Source organism: Castor canadensis, chromosome 1, assembly GCF_047511655.1.
Source record: "Castor canadensis chromosome 1, mCasCan1.hap1v2, whole genome shotgun sequence".
Taxonomy (NCBI): Eukaryota; Metazoa; Chordata; class Mammalia; order Rodentia; family Castoridae; genus Castor; species Castor canadensis.
The window spans coordinates 12,174,009-12,197,602 of record NC_133386.1 but is presented as its reverse complement, the minus strand read 5'-3'; the positions used below and the strand labels follow the sequence as shown (position 1 = coordinate 12,197,602).

Here is a 23,594-nt window from a genome sequence, read left to right as displayed (position 1 = left end):
ATGACTTTGAACGAGAAGACAGCAGTCCTTCTTTTTAGGGGGGGAGAGGTGCTCGGTGATACAGTCCTAATTTTGTAACTTCAAATAAATGTTCTGAGATTGATAATGTTGGTTATTTCACACTGCCCGCGATGAGTGAAGGCTCTTTGCCAGTGGCGAAGAGGGTTGACATACCATCTCCACTCTCTTCCTCCAAATAATCTAGGACAAAAACTCCTTGCAAGTAAATGTCTTCCCCGAAAGATGAGCTCCTTTTCACCCAGGCAAACGGGGCGCCCCGGGCTCCCTTCCCGCCCGCAAAAGGATGGCACTCATTGTCCCGGGCAGCATCTGCACGGGGCGCTGCCGACTCCTCCTAGACCCCAGTTTTTGTCCCCAACCTGTGCTCCCCACGCTGCCAGGACGCTCGGGCACACCGACACTACACGAATGACTACAAGTTTTCACCTTTAGGTCGCTGTCCACTAAAGTTCTGAAAAGCAACTAAACCCATCGGCTCGTGCAGCAGCCATTCCACAGGGGAACAACGGCAATGCACGTGATCCTTAACTGGCCGCCTCCCAGGCACATTGGGCTTTTTTTCAACGCGACGCTCAGGAGCAGCCTTAAGCGCGACCCACCGCCGCGGCATCGCTCCACGCTGCAGCGCTCGCTCCCGCGTCCGGGAGGTGGAGGGGGGCGAGGTGGGGGGGGCGGGGGGCGGGGGGCGGGAGCGGGCGCGAGCAGCCGAGAGCGCGGCCTAGAACACGCCTCGCGGAGCACGGCGCGCCCGGCGACGCTCTGGCCCGCGCCCGCTCGATGGTTGCCGCGCGGCCCCGGGGCCCGCGCAGTCTGGTCGCCAGGGGGCGCGCTGGCGGGCGCCGCCGACTCCGAGAGGTGCGCGGCCCGATCGTGTCCGCCATATTGGATGCCGCAGCCACCGCTGCCAGCGCTTCCTCCTCTGTCTTCGCGGTGCGCTGCTGGTTCCTGCGGCCCAAGCGGCGGGGAGGTGAAACAGGAGTCTGTGGGAGGAAGAGGAAGGAGGGGGTGGAGAGTATAGGGGCCGAGGCCTGAGCGTGGCGGGCCGACACCGAGCGGGGCGGAGAAGAGAAGGCGCCGTGCCAGCCCCTCCCCCGTCGCTGCCGACCCGCCCCGGCAGCCTGTCCCCAGTCCGGCGCTGCGCCCGCCCAGCGGCCATGCCGGGGCCTCGCCGCCCCTAAGGAAGCCTCGCCTGCCCGCGCTGCCCGTCCGCCCGCGCCCGTTCCGGCCGCTTCCCGCCGGCGTCCGCGTCCTGCTTTCCCCACCCAGCGCGGCGGCCGCCGCCTCTTCCGCCGCCGGGCTCGGGCCTCCGCGCAGACAACATGGAGGCCGTGAAAACCTTCAACAGCGAGGTTGGTACCGTGGCCGGGCCTCCCCTCCTGCCCACGCCGTCCCCGCCCCCCCCGCCCCGGGGTGAGGCCCCCGCGCGCAGAGGGTGGGCACGGGCCGCAGGCTTTCCCGGGTGGGGCGCCGTGGGGGAGGGGTGTCCCCGCGCGCCCCTCCCCCGGCGCCGGGGGGAGGGCCGGGGCAGCGCCGCCCGGCGGAGGGAGGTTCCGGCCGCCGCGCGCCCTATGGGATGTCGCGGGGCGGGAGGAGGCCAGGCCCGCCGGGCCCTCCCCCCACCCCCGCCCCGGCCTCCCGCGGGGTCCGCTCCGCCTGGGCCCGGCCGCCCCCCACGTTCTGGGCCTCCGAGGCCGGAGCTGTCGCAGGACGGGCCCTCCAAGGGGCGGGAGGAACTGGCGGGGCGGCGATCTGTGGTCACATTGCTCCAGTGTTTATCATGGAGAGATCGTCGGCTAGGTAACGTGCCGGCCGGGGGCGGAGCTAATGGGGTAGTTGGGAAGCAGGCTAGGTTGTCGTCGTCTATCACGACCGAAGGATGTGCAAGCCAGGGAGACCGACAGGGAAGATGCCGGGAGAACCGTTTCCCACGCGCTCATTCACGGGTCGTCTCCTAACGGGAGATTTTTAAAAAGCGGGAGTCTGGTTGTCACTGCTTGATTGAATTGGGCCGATTGGAAGGAGGACAGGTTTTGAAAAAAGATAGTTTCTTTTCTCACCTTTTAACTTCACTAGACCTTCCCTAATGCAAGCGTTAAACATAGCCAGGACTCATCGCACAACCAGCATTATTGCCCTTCTCTGTAAGCCTTAGGAAAAAAATATTTAAATGTGATGGTAACTGCATTAGCATATTTTAAAAATGAACTTTGATTTGGGATGCTAAAATTTTACTCAGTAATACGAGTGTTAATATTTTAAGTATTGCCCTTTTAAAATACCAGATTGATGGCTGTAATAACCCAAAAGGGCAGTACTTTTTTAAATGCCCTTGTTACACTAAGTAGAGGTGGCACATTAGATGAGCTTTATTTTTTCCCCCAAGGATTTTTTAATATTCAAGTTTTAAAATAACTTCTTGATAAATAGAACAATAGACTTGAGAATCTTTTTATTTATGAATTTATAGCTGATAATTTGGGGGCGAATATCTCCATTTATAAAATTTGGTTCTCCCACCCAAGAATAATGTTACTTAGAATATGGGATAAAAAGAACTTAGTGATACTGTATGTCCAGTTTATTGTTACAAGTTTTGAAACCATGCAGGAAAACAGCCATGTGGTTGTTACTACTGCAGTAATATTAAGGGCTTCTTTAGAAATCCTTTCTGTTAATTTCCACACCCTCCCATTCTAATGGATGTGCCTCTTTGTTTGGGAGGTCGCTAATAATGGGCCCTCCTTCCAACCACCCAGGAGTTTTTAAACTGGAGCCCTGGAGTGGTCGGTGTAAACAAATGCTTAGAGCCCTTTGGTCACAATAGAGCCCTCTGGAGAAGAAATGTTACTGTTTTCTCATTTTAATTCTGATTAAGGAGAAGGGATCTTATGTAAGTTTATGGTGCATTTACAGGAATTTGAGGTTTCTCATAGTCCCATTTAGTGTGTATAAGATTTTCCTCCTCTCCTCAAATGAGTAGCAGTATGGGGTCAGAGTTGAAGGGAAATACACTTGAGGAATGATCAGAAAAATAAGCCATTTCTTGTTTAGCTTTGTTAATATTAGAAGAATTTTGATTATAATTTTCTGTGTATGCACCTGATGTAGATGTTGTGTTACTGCAAGTAGGCAGAAACTGGAAGCAGTTCAGTAATTGCTGTGTTCCATTAAATCGTGTTGCAAAGTACAAAAAAAAAAAGAAATCTGAGTGACAGGATTAGGAGAAAACAATGCTCTAAAATGTGTACTTTCAGTGAGTGAACCTGGCTTTTTTAAGAGACGTTTATCCTTAGGCTCATTTTTATCTGAACTTTCTCTGTTACATTTAAAAGTATCTTTGAAGCATTGACTTGTCAAGAAATTGCATCAGAATTTAGCTCTCAGAATTATTAATGTTTGCCAACAAAATATTTTTGTACTTTAAAATGTTCAAAATATGAAACGCTTAGCTTTTATGGCTTGCTAGTTCTCAGGGTTTCCAACATGAAACTCCATTACTCTTATTTTTTAATTTAGCAGAGAACTTTGGCTTGAAAATAAAAGCCTATATCAGATACTTTTATTTAAGAGCATAGTTTTTTTTTCTTTTAAATCTGCAAAATTGAATGAATTTCAGTCTGAAAACTTCTAACCTGCAGGGTATTTGTGAGTTATTGTCATTTCAACCTCCTTCCATCATTATTTCTGAAAGTGGTTTTCTGGCCACTGATGGTGTTAAAAATTGCTGTGTCAGAAGATCCTGTGTGCAGGAATTTTGTGGTAGATTCTCTTAATTACGAGTTAAATGAGATTTAGGCCTACAGATTGATTTATAAGTACCCACTTTGCTCATTTTGTATGGAAACCATAATTTTCATTTTAGCATCATCAGTGTGATGAAAGAGTTAATCCCATGATGACTATTGTGAATTTTGAAATGTCGAAAGAAAGTTTGTCCAGAGTAGAAAATAAAATTTCTTCCTTTCTTTTCTCTCTTTTTTTTTTTTTTTAAATGGGACTGAGGTTTGAATTTAGGGCTTCATGCTTGCAAAGCAAGGACTCTCCTGCTTGAGCCATGCTTCCAGTCCGAAGACTTCCTGAGAGTTGATGCTTGACTGGAGTATTTAACCATAAAAGAATTTTCTTTACAATGTATTGTATTTGCTATTGCTCCAAGATGGTAGCATTTACTTGTTAGGAAGATTCAGAGTCCTCACCTAGTTTAAAAAAAAAAAAAAAGGGCCTCCTCTCATACTACTCTTGGGACTGCAGTTGATTGTTGAAATGCAGCAGTTCTATGGGAGCTACTATACTCTTGTCTCATTCTTCTTTTTCTCTTTTTGAAAAGGGAAACAATGCTTGTGAATGACGTTTTCCTTTAGAAAATTTCATTGTAATTGGAGAAAGTCTTTTAAAACATAAGCACTCTTAATTGGAGTTCTTATTTGGGAGTGGGGATGATTCTCAGTGGTAGCGCGCTTGCCTAACTGCACAGAGTCACCCTGAAAAAACCAAACCAAACAAAACAACAAAAACTCTTAAATAGTGAAAAACCTAAAAGCCTGGAGGTGAGTTTTATTTGCATATTTGATTCTTTCAGGTTTTAACATCTTAAATAGGATAGCCACAGTATTTTTTCACACTTAAGAAAAAGTTAACAATAATCAAATTTCAGTCAGTGATCAATTTCTTTAGGTTCTTTGTATTACTAGTTGCATTACTATAGTTTTTTCTCCCCATGATCCATTTCTCTTACTCTGAATAGATAAATAGAAAGGGGTAGGACTGGATCTGTTGTCTTGATGTGTTATTTCAGTTTTATTTAAATTATTTCAGTTAAGTTTTGGATTTATCTTGGTTCATAAATTTTGAAAGGGTTCCATCACCTTTTTTTGTCTTTAGGACACTTAAATCCATGGTGTTCTTTGTGCTCGGGAACCTTTAGTCATTCAGACAACTTACTTCTTAAACTGGTCCAGAATATGAACTCTTCCAGAATGGCACCCAGTACATTTTCCTAAATCCCATTTCCATTTTTACTTCATTTACAGTGTCCAGAGTGGGCACTTCGTGTAACTACAGGGCTTTTTATTATCTTCTCACCAATTTCTAGTACTAGCTATGAATTGGTAGAGAAAGTGGAAAGGTAACAAAATTTTGGTTTTAGTTTGTAAATTTTTCCTTTGTCTATGTTCGGTAAAGAAAATTTATGTATGAGCTAGTGGAGTGGCTCAAGTGGTAGGGCGCCTGCCTAGCAAGCATGAGGCCTGAGTTCAAACCCCAGTACCACCAAAAAAAAAAAAGAAAATTTATGTGAAACAGCTATAGAACATTACACTTTTCTTCAATTTTTGCCTGTCAGGAATCTGTGTCTCCTTTATCTTTGCTGTTTTGATTTTGTAGTGGCGTTCTGGTTAATTGTTAATTTTTGTTTCCACCGTGTTGAAATCCCTTAAAGATGGACTACATTTAATGTTTTAAAGTAAGGAAGATCTTCACTAGCCTTCTCACTGCCCCACGGGTTTAGATCAGAGTTTCCTCACTGTGGCACTGTTGATATTTTGAGCTGGATAATTTTTGCTGTGGGGAGTAGTCCTGTGTATTGTAGGATGTTCAGCAGCACCCCTGGCCTTTACTCACCAGATGCTAGTAGCACCTTTCCCGTTTGTGACTACCTAAACTGTCTTTAAGCATTACTAAACATCCCTTGGGAAAAGGGATGACACAACCTTGGTTGAGAATCACTGATTTAGGTCCTGTTAGCTATCTTAAAAACATTTTTGTACTTTCCCTTCTACTGATTACCATCATTTTAAGTACTTAGTTTTTACCTCCACACTATAAGCTCTGTGGGAATAGTGGCCATATGTTCTCATTCCTTCTTATCTTTGGTACATAGCACATATTTTGATGCATAGTATATATGCCAAATAAAGATTTCTTAAATGAGTGAATGAGTGGATGATACACTGGGAAAGTGAATAATTAAGCTAGCTTATATTTCTGGACATTTGGCTTTAAAATAATGACTGTTTTTGATTTTGTATTTAGGTTTTCTGTTAGCGGGAAGGTTCTTTTGAGTAATACAAAGTTAGTTTTTTTAGTACTTTGTATGCCTCAACTGTACTTTGGAGGTCATTTTTATCGTCCTGTAAGATAATAGATTAGGTAGAAGACTTTAAATTAGAACTCTGATCTGTTAATAATTTTCACTTTTTAACTCTGGAGCAGTAGGGACTTCTCCATTGATGATTCTAGTTAGGTTAAATCCATTATGTATTTTTTATTGTATAGTAATTATGCTCTATTTTCAAATGTTTTTGATTTATTGTTTTAAAATGATGACATAGTAATAGGTTATCTTACCCACATTAAAAAATTTAGAATGCAATGAGACTTGAAATTGATAATGTTTTTGAAAACTGCATGATTTGCTTTTATCGCTCATGATTAAATTTTTTAAAAAAATTTGGCAAGATTGAAGTCCACATTATATGTATCATTCAGCCATTTTATTTTGGACCGTATTGAGTTTGTTACAGTAGTTTTGATTAACATCTAAGGAACTTTTGAATCCCCAGTCTCCTAAACAGTCTTATTTTATGATTAATTGCTTCTTCTTTTAGAAGGGCATAAGTATCTTAGAATTAGTGATGATATTACTGCTTACCTATGCAATTTCAGATATCCTTTTCTACTGCCAGTTTTGCTGTTATTGGACAATTTCTAACTCATAACAGTATGAGAGAATGTAATCAATCTTGACCTTGAACACTGACTGAGCTCCTTTATGTGAGCTTATTTTAACTGGTTTTGTTTTCTCAACGTCTTTCTCTACTCCTCTCTCTCAGGATTGTGCCTCTACTCCTGCTTGTACAGACTGCTTTTCCAGCAGCATGGACACAAGAAGCATAGTAAGACAATTACAACTCACATAAGGCAGGCCCTTTGGAAAATGTTAGGTTTAAACTGGTAGTGAATTGATGTATTGATTATATGGATATTACTTGGGAAGCAGAATGTAGTTTGTCACTTGTTCGTAATCTTAAACAGAACATGTAGGGAGTAAAATTGAGTTTGTTCACAAAAATGGAAAAAGTTATTGTTGAGCAGTGAGTATTAAGTCATCTACAAACTTACTGCATTTACTTGCATTTTGCTTCACATAGTTTCATTGTATTTTTAATAAAAAATATAACTAATGTGAGCCTACTGCAGACGTCTTAATTCGATGATTGGAAATAAAATAATACCGTCTTTTGAGGAAGTTCTTCAAACTACAAGATGACAAATTATTGACAGATATGCCATAGGAATAGAGAAAGACTAAATCAAATTTTAGATTTTCTAATTATAGAGGAGCAAATTGTGGTAGAGAAGCTTTAGTTATGAGAAATAAATACTGATGAGAAATGTTTCAGTAGCCTGTGATTTCTTCTATAAATTAATTCTATATCAAGTTTGATGATAAACATGGCAAATTTGCTCTTTCAGATCTTGATTTTATGTATTTATTTCATCTTTATTATTCTGTTTTGTGAGGGTTTCTGAGAAAGCCATATTTTAAATGTACAGGAGAGTATGTAAAGTGTATTCTGGTACCTACTGTAGGACAAGAAATGTCTCAAAACTTTGACACTACCTCATTTACTCAGAATGAGGAATGGATTGTTCATGTTCTCTAAAGATAGTTATGACTGTTGACTTAATGTATACAAAATTTGTTTTTAAAATAATTCTGTAACTTACATAAGTTATGTAGGTTGACTTGAAAGACCTAGGATTTCATCCTTTTTATTCGTTTGTTCATTTAATTCTTACTAAGTGCTTAGTGTATGTCAGGCAGATAACAGGGGTAAACCAGACAAATAAAAAACACCCCGGTCAGAGCATACGTTCTGAGCTCTCATCAGCATTGTGTGTTGTATGGTGCTGCAGAACTGGTGAGGCTGGGCAGACACACTGCTCCAGGATTGCGTCTTTGCTGAGGCCTGGCTTGGTTGTAGCACTTCTTTCTTTCCAGGCTCAGTTCTGCCTGATCCATTCTCGGCATTTGCCTCACATGAGCAGATTGCTCTGCTTATCTACTGCTCAAAATAGAGACTGAGCAGAGAGATGAACCTCCCTTTCCAACAGTAGGAAAATATGCCTAGCACCATTGCATTTTAGCTTAGACCGAATTTCCTATCATATTCGAATTTATGTTTCAGAATCGTAATTGTTTCTTTAAAAATATAGTTGTTGGGCTTATTTATTTATTTTTTATTGTGCTGGGTGGGTATGGGTACATCGTAGCATTTACAAAGAAAAATACAGTTTTAAAGAACTTTTTTGTCAACACGTGATTAGTTTCCACATGCAACTTATATTAAGTGGAGACCAAAGCTTTATGAATTTGGAAGAATAAATTCATGAATTTTTATTTTAAAACCAAGTTCTTAAATATGTGAAAAACCTGTATCCCTCTTATTATATTATTTTCTGACTCTGATGTGATTCCTCAGGGTTCATTCCATATTCTTTTGAATCAAAGACAAAACAGTTTGGGCAGTGTACTTTAGTGTGTAGAATTTGGGAAATAATATAGAGATATTTATTTTTTATTGTTGGCAGTACTAGGATTTGAACTCAGAGCTTCAGGCTTACAAGACAGGTGCTCTACTGCTTGAGCCATGTCTCCAGTCCTACGGATGTTTAGGAAATGATTCTGGATCACAGTATCTCAAAGATTGACCAAATCTTATTTAATGGTACTTTTTAATTTAGCAGTGTTTTTTAATAAAAAAAATTGATGAGTGTTTGACTTCACTAAAATATTTGAGGCATATTAAAAAATCATCTGGAGTAAAAGAATTTATTTACTTACTTGTTTTTGGTACTAAATATTAAACCCAGGGTCTTGGGCATGGTAAGCATGCCTTCTGTCACGCAGTAAAGAATTTTTTCCCTCAATCTTTTCTCCCTTTTAGATGGATCTTGAATAAGTAAGGTTTTTACAAACCAAAACATCTGTATATCAGATGTCTACCATATATAACAGCTACTCACTGCGATGGAAAAATGTCTAGCTTATGGTTTGTTTGTTTTTGGTGGTACTGGGATTTGAACTCAATTCTTTGCACTTGTTGGGCAGGTGCTCTAACACTTCAGCCATGCCCCACAGCCATAGCTGATCTGGTTTTGAATACTTTTACCACACAATTGTTGAAAATGAATGACTTTACAACACATTGTCCCTGGGTGTACAAGGGGTATTGGTTCCAGGACAATACACCCACCCTTACCTAGATGTTCAAGTACTTAAGTCCCTTGGATAAGAAGGCAGAGTATTTGAATACAACTCTGTATCCTCCCTATACCTTAAATCACTCTACTTACAATTCATAATACAGTGCAAATGCCATGTGAATACTTATGTTGTGTTGCTTAGGGAATAAAGACAAGCAAAAAAAGTGAGTACATGTTCAGTACAGTTTTTTTTCCTGAATTTGATCTGTGATTGGTTGGATTCAGTTACAAACCTCAGATTTTGAGAGCCTTTTGTGTATAATAGTGTTGTATACTGTTCTCTGTTTTCCCACTAGTCATCATCATGTTTTAGTGAATCTTTAGGAAAACTTAATGTAGAAGGTTGGATAGGTGCTATTTCATTTTACAGACAAGGAAATTGAAGCCCACCATTGTGATTTTACTGAGGAAATAGAGTTTGTAACTGTTAGAACAGGAGCTGAAGGACCCAGCCCCTGGTGTAGATGTTTTTCTTGCCCTTCTTTGTAAAGGAGAACCTTTACCTCACTTAAGTTCTCATAATTCTTTTTACTGGCATCATGTCTAAATATAAATTTACTTTACTTTTTCCTTATTATTTGAAACTTTATTTTTATAATTTCACATTTATAGAAAAATTGCAAGAAAAAGCAATTTTATGTATACTTCAGCCAGATTCCTCTACCTCTTGTTGACCACCTTTGGTTTCTTCTGTTTGTCTTCACAAACATGAATACATGGAAACTTTTCCTCTGAATATTTTGAGAGGAAAATCCAATTCATGGTGCCCTTTACCACCAAATAGACATTTTCATTGAAAAATACATTCTTTCATTTCACCATAGTACAGTTATCAGAATGAGAAAATTAGCATTGTTATAATTATGTTGTCTGAAGATCCTTTTCACATTTCACTATTTACATCAGTACTGTCCTTAGTAGAATAAATCCTACATCATACTTTAGCATTTATTTATCTTCTCTCCTTTAATTTGAAACAGCTATTTTTGTCTTTCATAACCTTTGAGAGATACTTGGTGAGAATACGTCAAGTTTTAGAATTCCCTCACTATTGATCTGTCTACTGTTTCTTCATCATTAGATCCAGGTTATGTATTTTTGGCAGGAATATTACAGAAGTGATATATCTCCTCAGTGCACCATACCAAGATGCATATAACGTTTATCCTGTTAATAGAGTCTAGTTTTTATCTATAAGATTTTCTTTCCTCTGTAACATGTATCTATTAGGGAGATGTTTTGATGCAAATAATCATAAATGTCAAAATTTTACCTACCTGTTTTAGCATACGTCCATTTCTTGCTGAGGGCATTAGTCGTCAAATGGGAGTTTTCTAGTCTGTCATGTCTCTTATTAGTTGAGGTTCAGTGAGAATGTGTCCTTTTTATTTATGTGCATATGTATGTTCATGTTGGTATGTACTCTTGAATTCTTTTTCCTTCATTGATTGGGGTTTTTATTTTTTGATACTTCCATTCTTAGTTTTGCTCAATCAGAGCTCCTTCAGACTGGCTTCTGTGTCGTGTTGACAAGTGCTAATTATTTTTTGAATACTTATTTTCTATCATGTTAAGATAGTTCTACCCCAATCCTAATGACCATTTCTTCAAGAAACTCTAGTTTAATCTAATGGATATGTGTCTGTCAACAGATCAAGCTTGGAAATGTTATATACGTAAACACACACATACACATAGTTCTTTTATTTTATTTTTTTAATCTACTTGTCCAAAAAGCCATGAGTTCATTGAGATACCTCCCAATTTCAATCCAACAGTGTAGGATTCATTCTAGCCTTACTCCTTTTCAAATCTGTAATTCCTTTCTTTGACAGTGGAAAGCTTGGCTTCTGTTATATACAGTAAATTTATTCATTATTTGCTGAGTCCTAAAATACACAGAAAATAGTTCCAGAATTGCTAATACTATGTCTGTGAAAATAAACCTTATTAACTAGAGTTTAATATTTGTTTATAATTCATCTTCTGTTTAGCCAGAAGGCATATAGTTAAAATACTGTGTGCAAACATTACTCAGTGTTTTTCCTTTAATGTGGTTCTGCTGTTCATTTGAAGTGCAATTAAGGTTTTTTTTTTCCCCTGCTGTATTCCATTTTGACTTTTTCCTCTTTCCTCTTTCATCCCTGTTATTTTTTTAGTGTTCAGGTCCTTAAAGATAGACTGTTAATCGTCTTTTACGTTTTCTTAGCTTCCGTATTATAATTATGCTTTGGTAAAAATACAAAACAACCTTTTATTCCAACACTCTTCAAGACAATATTCCGAAAATTCAGAGAGTTAAATGTGGAGATGGGCTTAGGTGAAAGATGTTTCTGATAATGTAGATGCTTCTGATAGGTGAAAGAAAATATATATTCAAGTAACATCCATTCTTTTGTGAGTGGAATCTCAGGTACCAAACATTTTTTTGAATATCGTAATATTTGAGGCCCAGAAAAAAGTATTCACTTTGGCTTTAGTGACTTTGTTAATACAATGTCATGGTATCAGTCAACAAGATGGGCAGCTGGAGGAGTGTGGGGAGACAAAAAGCTTGAAGAAAAAAATAATTTAGGGGGTTAAAGGAGGAGGATCATTTTTTTCCACCAAGAATAAAAGAAACATCTTCAATATGGAATGAGGATTAAAATCACCCATACTTCAACCCCCCAAAGACTGTTATTACTGTTTTGTTGAATACAGTAGTTTGCTACACCTTGGACAATTGTCTGTGGAATGTCAAGGTAGAGATGCTTAGAGTAAGTTAGAAATGAGGTGTAAAGAGGGTACAAATGTTAGGTTACAGAGAAAAGAAGTAGGATTCGAGCAAATTCTTGTAGAATGTTTTTATCTTCTTGGTTGGTTGGTTTCTTCTTTCCCCTTCTCCTCTTTGATGTCATTGTGTTTAAGAGTATAAGCATATTTAAAACAGACTATATGAAATACACTTAATTTTAAGTTCTACTTATGCAACCACATGTTCATATATATGATTACAACAAAAGTATTAAATTGAAAGGTCTGTGGAAAAATAAGAATTTAAATTTTCTGAGAATTTATCAGAATTTATTAACATTAAACCTACTCTTAATATTTTGCATTTTATTTGCTCTCTTAGTCACATAATTTACCTTAACTGTATCATAACCAATTTATTGAAATTGGGAACTTAATGAGTACATCATTAGAAATAGAACCCATATTTATTTTAGAAATTCTAGCTAATGTAGTTGTGGGGATTTGTTACGAAGAAGCTTTATGAATGAATGATTCTTTTTCTTGTTCTCATTTTGGCCATCTCTCTATTACTACTAAAACTAAGGGAAATTCATACTGTCATTTTGATACAACAAATGGGAAAGAACTGAAATTAAAGAAAGATTGTTTGAATCACAGGAAAATTCAAGCTGAAGAAGTTTTTTATATCCACATGTGTATAATCTAGGAGAGAACAATTATTCTCTTAGATTGTAGAATGTGGTAGCTAAAGACCTTTAGGGTCACCTGATGATGCATTTGTAGCTGCAAGCATAACTGAAGTTTATGGTTCTATAACCTGTTTACTTCCATGCTTAAACCCAATTTCCAAAAATTACAAACTTCAGACCCGAAGGATTTATGCCATGTAGTAGATTCATATTGCAGATGAGGAGTCAAGACTTAGCAATGATAAAACTTTTCAGAATCACATTTTATTAGGGGGCTCATATTTATGGCCAAATCAGAACGAATGTATAGGCTTTGTATCTCATTTCACTCTTTTATTTTTTTGCAGTACTGGGGCTTGAACTCCTTCTCCTTGAGCCACTCCACCAGCCCTATTTTTGTGAAGGATTTTTTCTGAGATTGTATCTAGTGAACTGTTTGCCTGGGGTGGCTTCAAACTGTGATCCTCCTGGTCTCTGCCTTATGAGTAGCTAGGATTATAGGCATGAGCCACTGGCATCTGGCTTCACTCTTTTCATGTTTTTCAGTATGGATGTTTTTGAATGTGATTTTTGGTAATTTTTAGTTTGTTGCAGGTAGAGAGGTGGGAATTGGTGATTGCTATCATTTCATGCTAAAGCTGGGGCAGAATAGGTAATAGTGTGCCATCGCGCTTCTGCTCATACAGTGAAATACCATAGGAAAAATATACTTTTGTTGGCAAGAAAATATTGCACAGTATTTTCTAGTAACTCATGCTCTTTAGAAAAGAGAATCTTATGAGCCTGAGCAGAGTGTAGGAAGAAATGCAATTACTGTATCAGTCTGTAGTTTTAGTATGTTTCTATTTTTCGCACTTTAATAATGGTGGCTACTTTGTAACTACTTCCTTTAGACATTTGCTAACTACTGTTTAGAAAGCTTTAAAAGGCTACATAATTAATATGGTTTCTGTCAAATAATGATTTGACAGCAGCAGTAGGCTGAAAAGAAATAAATACAATGTGATTAAATAAGATGTCCTAGGATCCCATAAATATTAATCCCTATAAATAAGTTTTCTAATTTTTTTTTTTGGCCGCGGTTAATTATTCATTTTAAAACAGATAATGACACCTTTCCAGACTGGCTCTTATCGTTAGTCTTGAATATTTAAAAAATCTAATAATTAATTGTATAAATTTGGAAGGCTAAAAAATTGCTACCTTTTAATATTACTTAGTTTTCTATGGAAAACTAAGATTCTTTAAAAGCTAGTATTTTTAAAGAAAGTTAAGGTATTTTTTTTGTTTTTAAAAAAGCTGCAGTCTGGGAACATGTAGTATAAATTGTACATATCTGTTGCCCTGGAAAATGTCTTCATATTATTACATACTTTAGTGGATAACAGTTATTGACTTAAAAAAATGCGCTAGATTATATGCTGTGTATTTCCCAAATTTGGATATATTTGAACAAGATTTTTGAAAAACAGACAGTAACAAAATATAGACCATGATATATTTCGGACCAGGATTGATTCTGGTTATTGTTAAGAATCTCATTGTTGTAATAAATTCAGCAAGAGTTTTAAGACAATTTTAAATGTTAATAAGGAATGTAATTTTCTCATGCTTATACACACAGACAAACATATTTACAGTGTTTCTGCATAATAGAAGCATGTGGACGATTCTGAACAGTGTCCTACCAGCTTTTAGCAGTGGGTATTTTTTGAAGAGCACAGTAGGTAGAGTAGCTTCAGTTTTTCACAGTAAGCATTTACTGCCATTTACTTACGTGATACTTTCTCCAAACCCAAAGCAGAATGTGTCTCAGCTTTTGGGAGAACGAAGGAGGTGGCCTGTTTTTAACATTATTTAAATTAATATTTTTAGAAAAAGTGAACCTGTTGTTAAGGGTTTGAAGCCCTTAAGATTTATTGAAGATTACATAAAATTCTTGTTTAAATGGATTTTATCAAGCTGTTATTTGATTGGTAAATTCACAGACTTTGTAATCTTTTCTCTTTTAATTAGTCTATTTTGTTATTAGTTTGTTGCCATTAGATAGTATGCTTCCACAATCCTCCACCATTTTATCTTGTGATTCAGTGGTCTATATGTACATAGTTGCTAACTGGTAGATTCTTTGTTGTGTTTTGAAAATTAGATCATACCTGGGAGTGTCTTGAGGTTTGAGAGATGGTTCTAAAACTACTAACTTAGTATGAGTCTGTAACAGTTTGAATTTGTCATCCTAAGTTTTCATATCTATAAAATGAGAAGAATTACCAGGCTTATCAGGCCATTCTGAAGGCGAAAAACTTATTCTGCAACTGTGATAGTGCTTAATAATTGACAAAGCATCTGAGATCTGAAGAGTAATTTTTAATACTATCATTTTCTTTCATTATGCAGCTGTCTCTTTTAAGTCTTTATATTTGTTGTTTTCATTTCCAAAATAATTTTAGCCTAAGGCCTAGTAAACTTGTTTTTGTTTGTTTGTTTGCTTTGGTGGTGGTGATGCCTAGTAGACAGGCTCCTATTTTACCCATTCTCTTCCTAATATCTAGTTCTCAGTATTTTTCCTTATTTCTTAAACTGTTACCTCTTTAGACTTGCATTTTTCATTTTCCCTGTTGTGATTTGTTTCCATATCTTCTAAATATTTCACTAATCTGTGCATGTGAAACCATATTGCTTTCACCTCAAATCTAAGCTTATCTTTCTTCAACAGACTTCTTGCAAGAGTTTATATCAGTTAGTAAAACCATATTTCCAAATACCCAGACTCAAAAACTTGGAATTTTCCTAGAAGTCTCACTTTCATTCATTTCTTACCAGTCATGAAATCCAATGGGTTTTTTTTTGTTTTGTTTTGTTTCATTTTTTTTTAAATACAGGAGAGCCTGGGTATCCACAGAACATATATGGTTCCAAGGAAATCATCTTCAAGAAAAACCACGAATACTCAGTATGCATAGAGTTAGTTCAGTAGTCTAAAATTACTGAAATTTACCTATATTGTATAGTAAGTCTGAGCATCCATTACTTGAAACTGCATGGGATAGCTGCATTACAGAAATTACTGTTGGACACATTAATATTGCTCACCAAAAACTAGATGTTATTTCATGCTCTTTGTCTTGAGTCCTGCGGGAGATTGATTCATTTTTCCCATGACGCAGCCCAGTTTCCCCTGAAGACGTGCCACCTTTCCACAAATCTAAAATTCTCACTTACCACTTTAATTTAGCACATTTATGTGCCCTTTTTGGCTTGGGAGAATTACCGTAACTTACACTTTGCTTTTTTGGGCACCATTTTCTTTTTGGGAGGCATATTTCTGCAAAGTTAAGGGCAGGGAAACACTCAACTCACAAAACAATTTAAACACAACTGACAATAATGTGGGACTGACTGAGGACTTCTCTACATCACCTGAGCTCCATGATGCACGCATGGGAATTTAAAATTTTTGGTTTTGAAATTCATTTCAGGGTGAGACATTATAATGAACTGAAATTTTTCTCCTTTTTTTTTTTTTTTTCTGTTTTTTTTTCTTCTTATTTTCTTTCTCGGTACTGGGGAATGAACCCAAGACTTGTGTGTGCTAAGCAAGTGCTCTGCCACTGAGCTATATCCCCATGCATTTTTTATTTTTCATTTTAGGAATGAAGTTGCCAAGTTGCTTTAGGCTGGCCTCAAACTTGGGATCCCCCTGCTTTAGCCTCCTGAGTAGCTTGTGATCACCTCCTTGCTCAGCCCTGAAATATGTTTCTCATAGCAATGATTTTTTTTTCAGTGGAGGAGTAGGGCACATAGGATTATAGGTGAAGTATTGCAATTTTTTTTTTTTTTTGGTAATACAGGTGTTTGAACTCAGGGCTGCCTCCAGCCTAGAAAGCTTTTTAAAAGTAAAATTCTTGAGGGATGAATTTATGTCATCATCCATGGCTTTCACATTACATATCTTTGAGTAAAATTAATTTCCTGCAGTCAAGTGAATTTAGTTATGAGGAGGAGCTTGTACTAGGTTACTTGATTACCTTTAGAACCCATGAATACCTAGTGTGTAACTGTTGTAGACATCATGAGGATATGAAAAAATACTTCTGTTGGATAGTATTTGAGTATTTGTAGCAAGTGAGGTCAGAGTTTTCCAAAGCAGATGGACAGAGCTGTATATCTGAGCTTGTGTGTGCGCACATATACTTGGACCACTGGTGGCAGAATACAGTTTTTGGTGTGAAAATGGTTGCCCTTTTCCATTTTTGTGATAACAATGGGGAAAAGCCCAGTTTGGTACCATTGTGTCTTTCTTATTCCTAGATGTCTGCTAATCTCCTTAAAAAAATAATTACTCTGTAGACTCAGCCTTTGGGAAGAAGTATTACCTAGAGAATTTAATGTTTTCCTTGTAATTTAGGATCTTAATATTACCTTCTACTCAAAACTGGATTAGAGTGATGTCTTTCAAAAAATATGTGTGTGTCTGTGTATGTATTTTGCCACAACCCACAATACAAAGTAAAAGTTTGTATCATGATCCAGTAGTTTGTTTATAAATACAAGAGAAGGAAAAGTGTCTCCCAGGGTTGGTCAGTGCCTTTCATTTTTATTTTGTTCTGTTCTGTTTTATTTTAACTGGGTGAAAATTATCTTGAAAAGGTTTTCCTTTAGTGATTAACTAGATTATGGTTTGAAAACCCATCTAGATGGAAAGAATGCCATGAAATAAGAAAAGAAATTTGCAGGGTAGGGTTTCTTTTCCTTTTAATGTAAAGAAAATTTTTTGTTTAGTAAATTGTTTTCTGTTCCTGTGACAGATTTTGTTCTTGAAGATTTTTGCTGCTTTTGTTGTATTATAGTTAGGAGGTTACAGTGCCTGACAGTATTTTATATTGGTCATTTGACCTATCTCAGATAATGTCGATATGAAAACAGTCATGATCATGGCCTTTTACTTCTTCAAGCAAGTTACTACTAAAAATTTTATGGCTCTTACATGTGGCTCAATAGTGCCTCCTTTCAGATACATTTTTCACTTCTAAAATGTCCATTTGATTCTGTTTTGTAGTTTTTATTTTGCACGGAAACCATCTTTGCATTTATTTCAAGAATGTTCTTAGTTACCTTACTGAAGATTATTACATCTTCTTTAAAGTCTTTTGATAATTATAATGGGGGTATGATTTTAGGGTTAGCCTTGTCGTTTTCCTTAGGCAGTGAACAGATTCTCTTGGGGGGTGGTGTGTGTGTGTGTGTGTGTGTGTGTGTGTGTGTGTGTGTGTGTGTGTGTGTGTGTAGTGAGTTTTATTCACTGTCAGTATTATGTTGAAAGACTATTCAATTCTCTAAAAAATGTTGAATATTTGTTTATCGAGCAGTGTACTTGGTTAAGTTCAGGAAACAAGTTGTCTTTCTTTTTTGTGGTTGGTTCCAGTGTCAGTTCAAATTTTGAAAGCATTCGTTCTCTTTAGATGTGTTAGGCACACATTCCACTTAGGTGTTAGTCTAGGACTTGGTTATTGATTGACACAGATTTTACTTCTCAGCCTTCACATGTGTGTCTGTTTCACTCAGGCACAATTGCAGATTTAGCCCAGGACTTAAGTCAGTTCATACTCAAATTAGGGGATCTTTTCCTGCTTTCTCTGTGATTCCCATATTGTCTGGATCACAATGCTTTTTTCCATGTTGCCCTTTTGTAAACGCTAGGCCCTGAGTTCAATATCACCAAAAAAAAAAGGACTTCCCATCCTCTTTCTTTGGATAATAGGGGCTCCTTTTCATTGTTCATCTGGCTACAGGCAGGACTTTTTTTTTTTAGGGTTTTAGATGCCCATGTGGTAACAGGGTCTTCCTTCCAACTGGTGGCAGGGCCAGGAGTGAAAAGGGATTCTCTCCTTTTCTTTTCCCCTCCTCCTCAACAACATAGAGGAGTCCTTTGTCCTACTCTTCAGACTAGACATTGGTGGTTTCTCTGGGTGTTTTTGCTTGTAATGTGGACTGCACTGTTCCATGATTCTGCCAGCACTGGGTTCAAAGCCTGGAGGTCATGGAGGAATTCAAACACTATGAAATTTACGTCCTGTCACACTCAGTCCCTGCCTGGCCTCTGCTTTCACTGTTCAAAATTCAGGTTTCATGTCAGTCTCCAGTTTGTCTGCTGTTTTGATTTTGAGTCTTTAGGTAGTTGCTTTTTGTTTAGTCTGAGGTTTTCAGTTGTCATCAGTGAGGGGTGGAAAGGGGCATGTATTTGGCTTACTGCGTCCATCTTGGCTTGCACCACTGTAAAGTGTATTTATAACCCTCTTTATTTCAAGCATTTAGAAAACAGTGTGAATTAAAGGACCTATACAGAAAGTTTTTGTGACTTAAATGTTTTTTGGGGAAAGGTTTAAACAGATTTTTTCCTCTTTACAGATACAATATTAAACTAATTTAGATTCTAAAACAAATACCTCTCCACCCCCACCCCCACCCTTTTTTTTGTCAGTACTCAGGGCCTTACACTTGGTAGGCACTCTACCACTTGAGCTCCCCTAGCCCTTTTTGCTTTAGGGTTTTTTGGGTTTTTTTTTGCAGTACTGGGATTTGAACTCAGGGCCTATATCTTGAGCCACTCCACCAACACTTTTTTTTTTCCTTTTTCTTTTATTATTCATATGTGCATACAAGGCTTGGTTCATTTCTCCCCCCTGCCCCCACCCCCTCCCTTACCACCTCTCCGCCCCCTCCCTCTCCCCCCCCCCCAATACCCAGCAGAAACTATTTTGCCCTTATTTCTAATTTTGTTGTAGAGAGAGTATAAGCAATAACAGGAAGGGACAAGGGTTTTTGCTGGTTGAAATAAGGATAGCTATACAGGGCATTGACTCACATTGACTTCCTGTGTGTGGGTGTTACCTTCTAGGTTAATTCTTTTTGATCTAACCTTTTCTCTAGTTCCTGGTCCCCTTTTCCTATTGGCCTCAGTTGCTTTTAAGGTATCTGCTTTAGTTTCTCTGCGTTAAGGGCAACAAATGCTAGCTAGTTTTTTAGGTGTCTTACCTATCCTCACCCCTTCCTTGTGTGCTCTCGCTTTTATCATGTGCTCAAAGTCCAATCCCATTGTTGTGTTTGCCCTTGATCTAATGTCCACATATGAGGGAGAACATACGATTTTCCACCAACACTTTTTTGTGATGGGTTTTTTCCAAGATATAGTGTCAGGAACTATTTGCCTTGTTCTGGCTTTGAACTGTGATCCTCCTACTCTCTGCCTCTTGAGTTGCTAGGATTAAAGGCATGAGCCACTGGTGCCTGCCCCTTTTATTTTATTTTATTTTTATTTATATAGTGTTTCGTGTTTTTGCCTTGGGCTGGCCTCAGACTGTGCTCTTCCTGCCACATGCCTGGCTTTCTTTGAGGCGGGGGTCTCATCAACTCCCTGCTAGCATCATACTGTGATTCCCCCTGATCTCCACTTCCCTAGTAGGTGGCATTACATGTGTGAGCCTCCTTGCCTGGAATTAAATACCTTCCTTTTAAACAGTATTCAAAACTATAATGTTAACCTTAGGCAATTGCCATGCTGGAAAAATGGGATACTCTGCTTAATAATATGAAAAGTTAGTTATTTATGTAAAAATGCTTACAGCTCATATGAAAGGATGACTAATCATAAAACATAACTATTTAAATTTGTCATAATAATTTTGTTATCTCTTTTTATCTTTATATTTTGGTACTGGGGATTGAGACCCAAGGCCTCATCATGCTGATAAGCATATGGTCTACTACTGAGCCCCTCTTGTTAGCACTTTTAAAACTGAATTCTGGCTTCATTTTTAAAAATTTTTTTCTTTATCCCTACAAAACTTGGCCTTACTAGACAGGCTTATGGTTTTAGGGAAATAATATAATTTTCCTTTCTAATACTCTCTACTTAAAAATTTGAGATCTTCTAGCTCTAATTCTAGTTTTAAAAGAGAAGGATGTACAGTATTGCTTACTCTTCATCACATGATGTTACTGTCTTTGTTGCGTACTTTCTTGTACTCTTCAAACTGATAGCTCATTAGAATGTTGTAAATTTAATGACAGATCTTATCAGCCTTGTTCTATTATATTCATAGTGCCTGGCACCAATAAGTGGTTTTTGAATGAGTGATGAGTTTGTAGGGGATGGTAGATAATTAGTATCTGTGCTTTGTTTTTTTTGTTTTGTTTTGTTTTGTTTTTTGGTGGTGGTGGTGGTATTGGGGTTTGGACTCAGGTTCTTGCACTTGCTGGCAAGCACCCCAGTCCTTTAACCATGCCCCCCAGCCCTTTTTTTTTTTTGTTTTTTGGCTTTAGTTACTTTTTAGATATGGTCTTGTATTTTTTTTTTTTTTTTTGCCAGGAATTGAACCCAGACTGTGTTCTTCCTCCTATGGCCTTGTGCATAGCTGGGATGATGGGTGTACCATTATGTCTGGCTTGTTTGTTGGCATAGGCTCTTGCTAACTTTCCCTGTGATGGCCTCGAACCTCTATTTCCCAAGATCACAAGTATGAGCCACCATACCGGGTCTTTACACTTTTCTGTTTTATGCTTTTTTTATATGTCCTGATTTTTTTTTGGTATTAAAATATTTTAAGCTAGAAAAGAAATACGGTAAGAATTCTTAATAAAGAAACAGTTATTATTTTTTATGCTTACAAGAGTTATTGGGTATTACAGCATTTCAGATTTTATGTGTTTTGGTGTTTATAGTTACATAAACTCTAATTTTTGCAAAGATGCCTTTGAAGTACTTTGTTCCAAAGTTTTTTCACTTTGGCACAGTTCTGTCTAGCAAGCATGAAGCCCTGAATTCAAAGCCCTTCCAGTACCATCAAAAAAGACAAACCAACAACAGAAAAAACTCCTCAAGTGCTAGGGTCCAGTGGCTCACACCTGTAATCCTAGCTACTTAGGATGCAGAGATCCGGAGGATTGTGGTTCAAAGCTGTCCCGGGCAAATAATTTGCAAGATCCCATCTCGAAAAAAACCCATCACAAAAAAGGGCTGGTGGAGTGGCTCAAGGTGCAGGCCCTGAGTTCAAAGTCCCAGTACTTCAAAAAAAAAAAATGCTATTTCAGTCTTACATTGTTTAGAGTTGTATTTGAAACATTTTTTACTAAGACATTTATTTTAAAAATCTTAGGGAGTAACAGTTTGGGAAGTTTTTATTTTAAGAGACCCAAGGAAAGTGACTATTAGTTAAATTATTTTAGAACACACTTCTTATAAGAAATGTGGAATTTGCTGCTTTTATTCTAAAGTAATTAATCTCTGGTCGTATTTTGTTATTTCAAGTACATATGATTTTGTCTTGTTTACTTGTATTATCTAATTCTATCCCAAATTAAAATTAGCGTGAAAAATCATGCAACATTGGAAAAGAGAACCTGTGTATAAGGCAGTGACAAATTTTGGTTATGGCGAATACTTAGTTTTTAACTTGTTCTTGTCAGTTTTGTAATAGGGTATTTTGGCTCTCAGGTATTAAAGTTGATGAATAATTTGCTCTTTAAGATACTTTATCAAGTCATGCATGGTGGCAGAGCAAATTTAAGGATAGCCTGCACTAAAGGCCTCGCCTCCAAAAAAAGACTTTTATTATTGAAATAAATCTGTTAGTGTTTACTTTTTACTCTCATGTCCAAGGTACTGAATTTCTGTTTTTACTTTAAAAATTATTTCAGAAAAGCATATACATGATTTTTAAATTTAATTCTTGACTTTGAATTTTAAAAGTACATATATATGTTAGAAAAGAAAGCAAAATCATCGCAGCTTTGCTTTACTGTGTTGGTTTTCTAATACATTCTTAATTTCTAGTGATTGCCTTCAGGTCTTCCTAGCCATGGGCCTCTCACAACTTCTGTCATTTATAAACAGTCATTTTATTTCTGATTATGAAACAAGTCATATTATTTAGAGTTCAAACATCTATAACATACAACATGAAAGACTTTACTAAAACCCATAGGAATACCCCGAAATACCTACTTAAATATAATTATAACATTGTCTGATAGAATTTACTAAATATAAAACCACATCACCTTATTCACCTGTCCATCATCATACAGTGCAGTTGGGGTTGGGACGTGAAGATGAATGATCATTTCAGTTTTTACCTCCTAGCGATTTAGAACTGGGAGTAATAACCACTGTGAGTGAGAGGGATCTGTTTTACAGATGCATTCAAAGCAGGGTGTGTACTTTTCTCTAGCTTTCTTTTTCAAAGCTGCAATTGATTATTTGTGTTATGTGCCTTTATTTGGATAGAAAAGTTTTCTGTAACCAGTTTCTTTTTATAAAGTTTCTTAAACAATTTAAATTTATTTTCTTATAATTTGTTGGGCTCCTGGGAGGACTCTTCCTGGCTTATAGCTGCCTTTTTACTGTGCCCTCATATGGGGGTGGGAGCAAGGGAGAAAAGGAAGGAGAAAGGGACTACAAGTTTGCCACTAAGAAATCATTCAGTGGAAAGACAGTAAGACCTTTCACTCTAATTAATTCAGTTATGTTTCTCCTCCCCTTGACTTCTCTGATTGTGCTGGGGATGGGACCCAGGGCCTTGTACATGCTACGTAAGTGCTCTGCCATTGACCTTACTCCTAGCCCTAAATTTATAAAAGTCTTCAACTTCTCTACTATCACTTAAGTTACCACAGCACATTTGTATTTTAAATCTGAAAACTTCAGGTCAAATCAGTTCCTAACGACTTTAATCAGGGTTTGAGAACTTTTTGCCTAAACTGAGTTATGTTAGTTGCTGTTGGCTACTCCAAGTACAATTTTCTCTACTGAAGACCTTAAAGACACTCATCATCGATCAGGCCAAGGGTCTGCATACTTTTTATGTAATGGGTTGGAGT

The 23,594-nt window shown here is 37.7% G+C and overlaps 1 protein-coding gene across 7 annotated transcripts in view; it reads left to right on the top strand.

Moving 5' to 3' along the window:
• The first annotated feature begins 1,204 nt into the window (after positions 1–1,204).
• Positions 1,205–23,594, top strand: part of Scaf8 (SR-related CTD associated factor 8) — a 182,512-nt gene continuing 160,122 nt past the window's right edge. For 5 of the 7 annotated variants that reach the window (XR_012447396.1, XR_012447398.1, XM_074071881.1 and 2 more), the window contains exons 1-2: positions 1,205–1,370; positions 6,852–6,914. Coding sequence is in view for 4 of the 7 variants with exons in the window: in XM_074071881.1 (XP_073927982.1) it covers positions 1,341–1,370; positions 6,852–6,914 (93 nt within the window). In the remaining 3 variants the exon portion in view is untranslated. Of the gene's footprint in view, positions 1,371–1,677; positions 1,819–6,851; positions 6,915–23,594 lie in introns of those variants that run through there. The other 2 variants (XM_074071897.1, XM_074071904.1) reach the window with 2 other exon arrangements.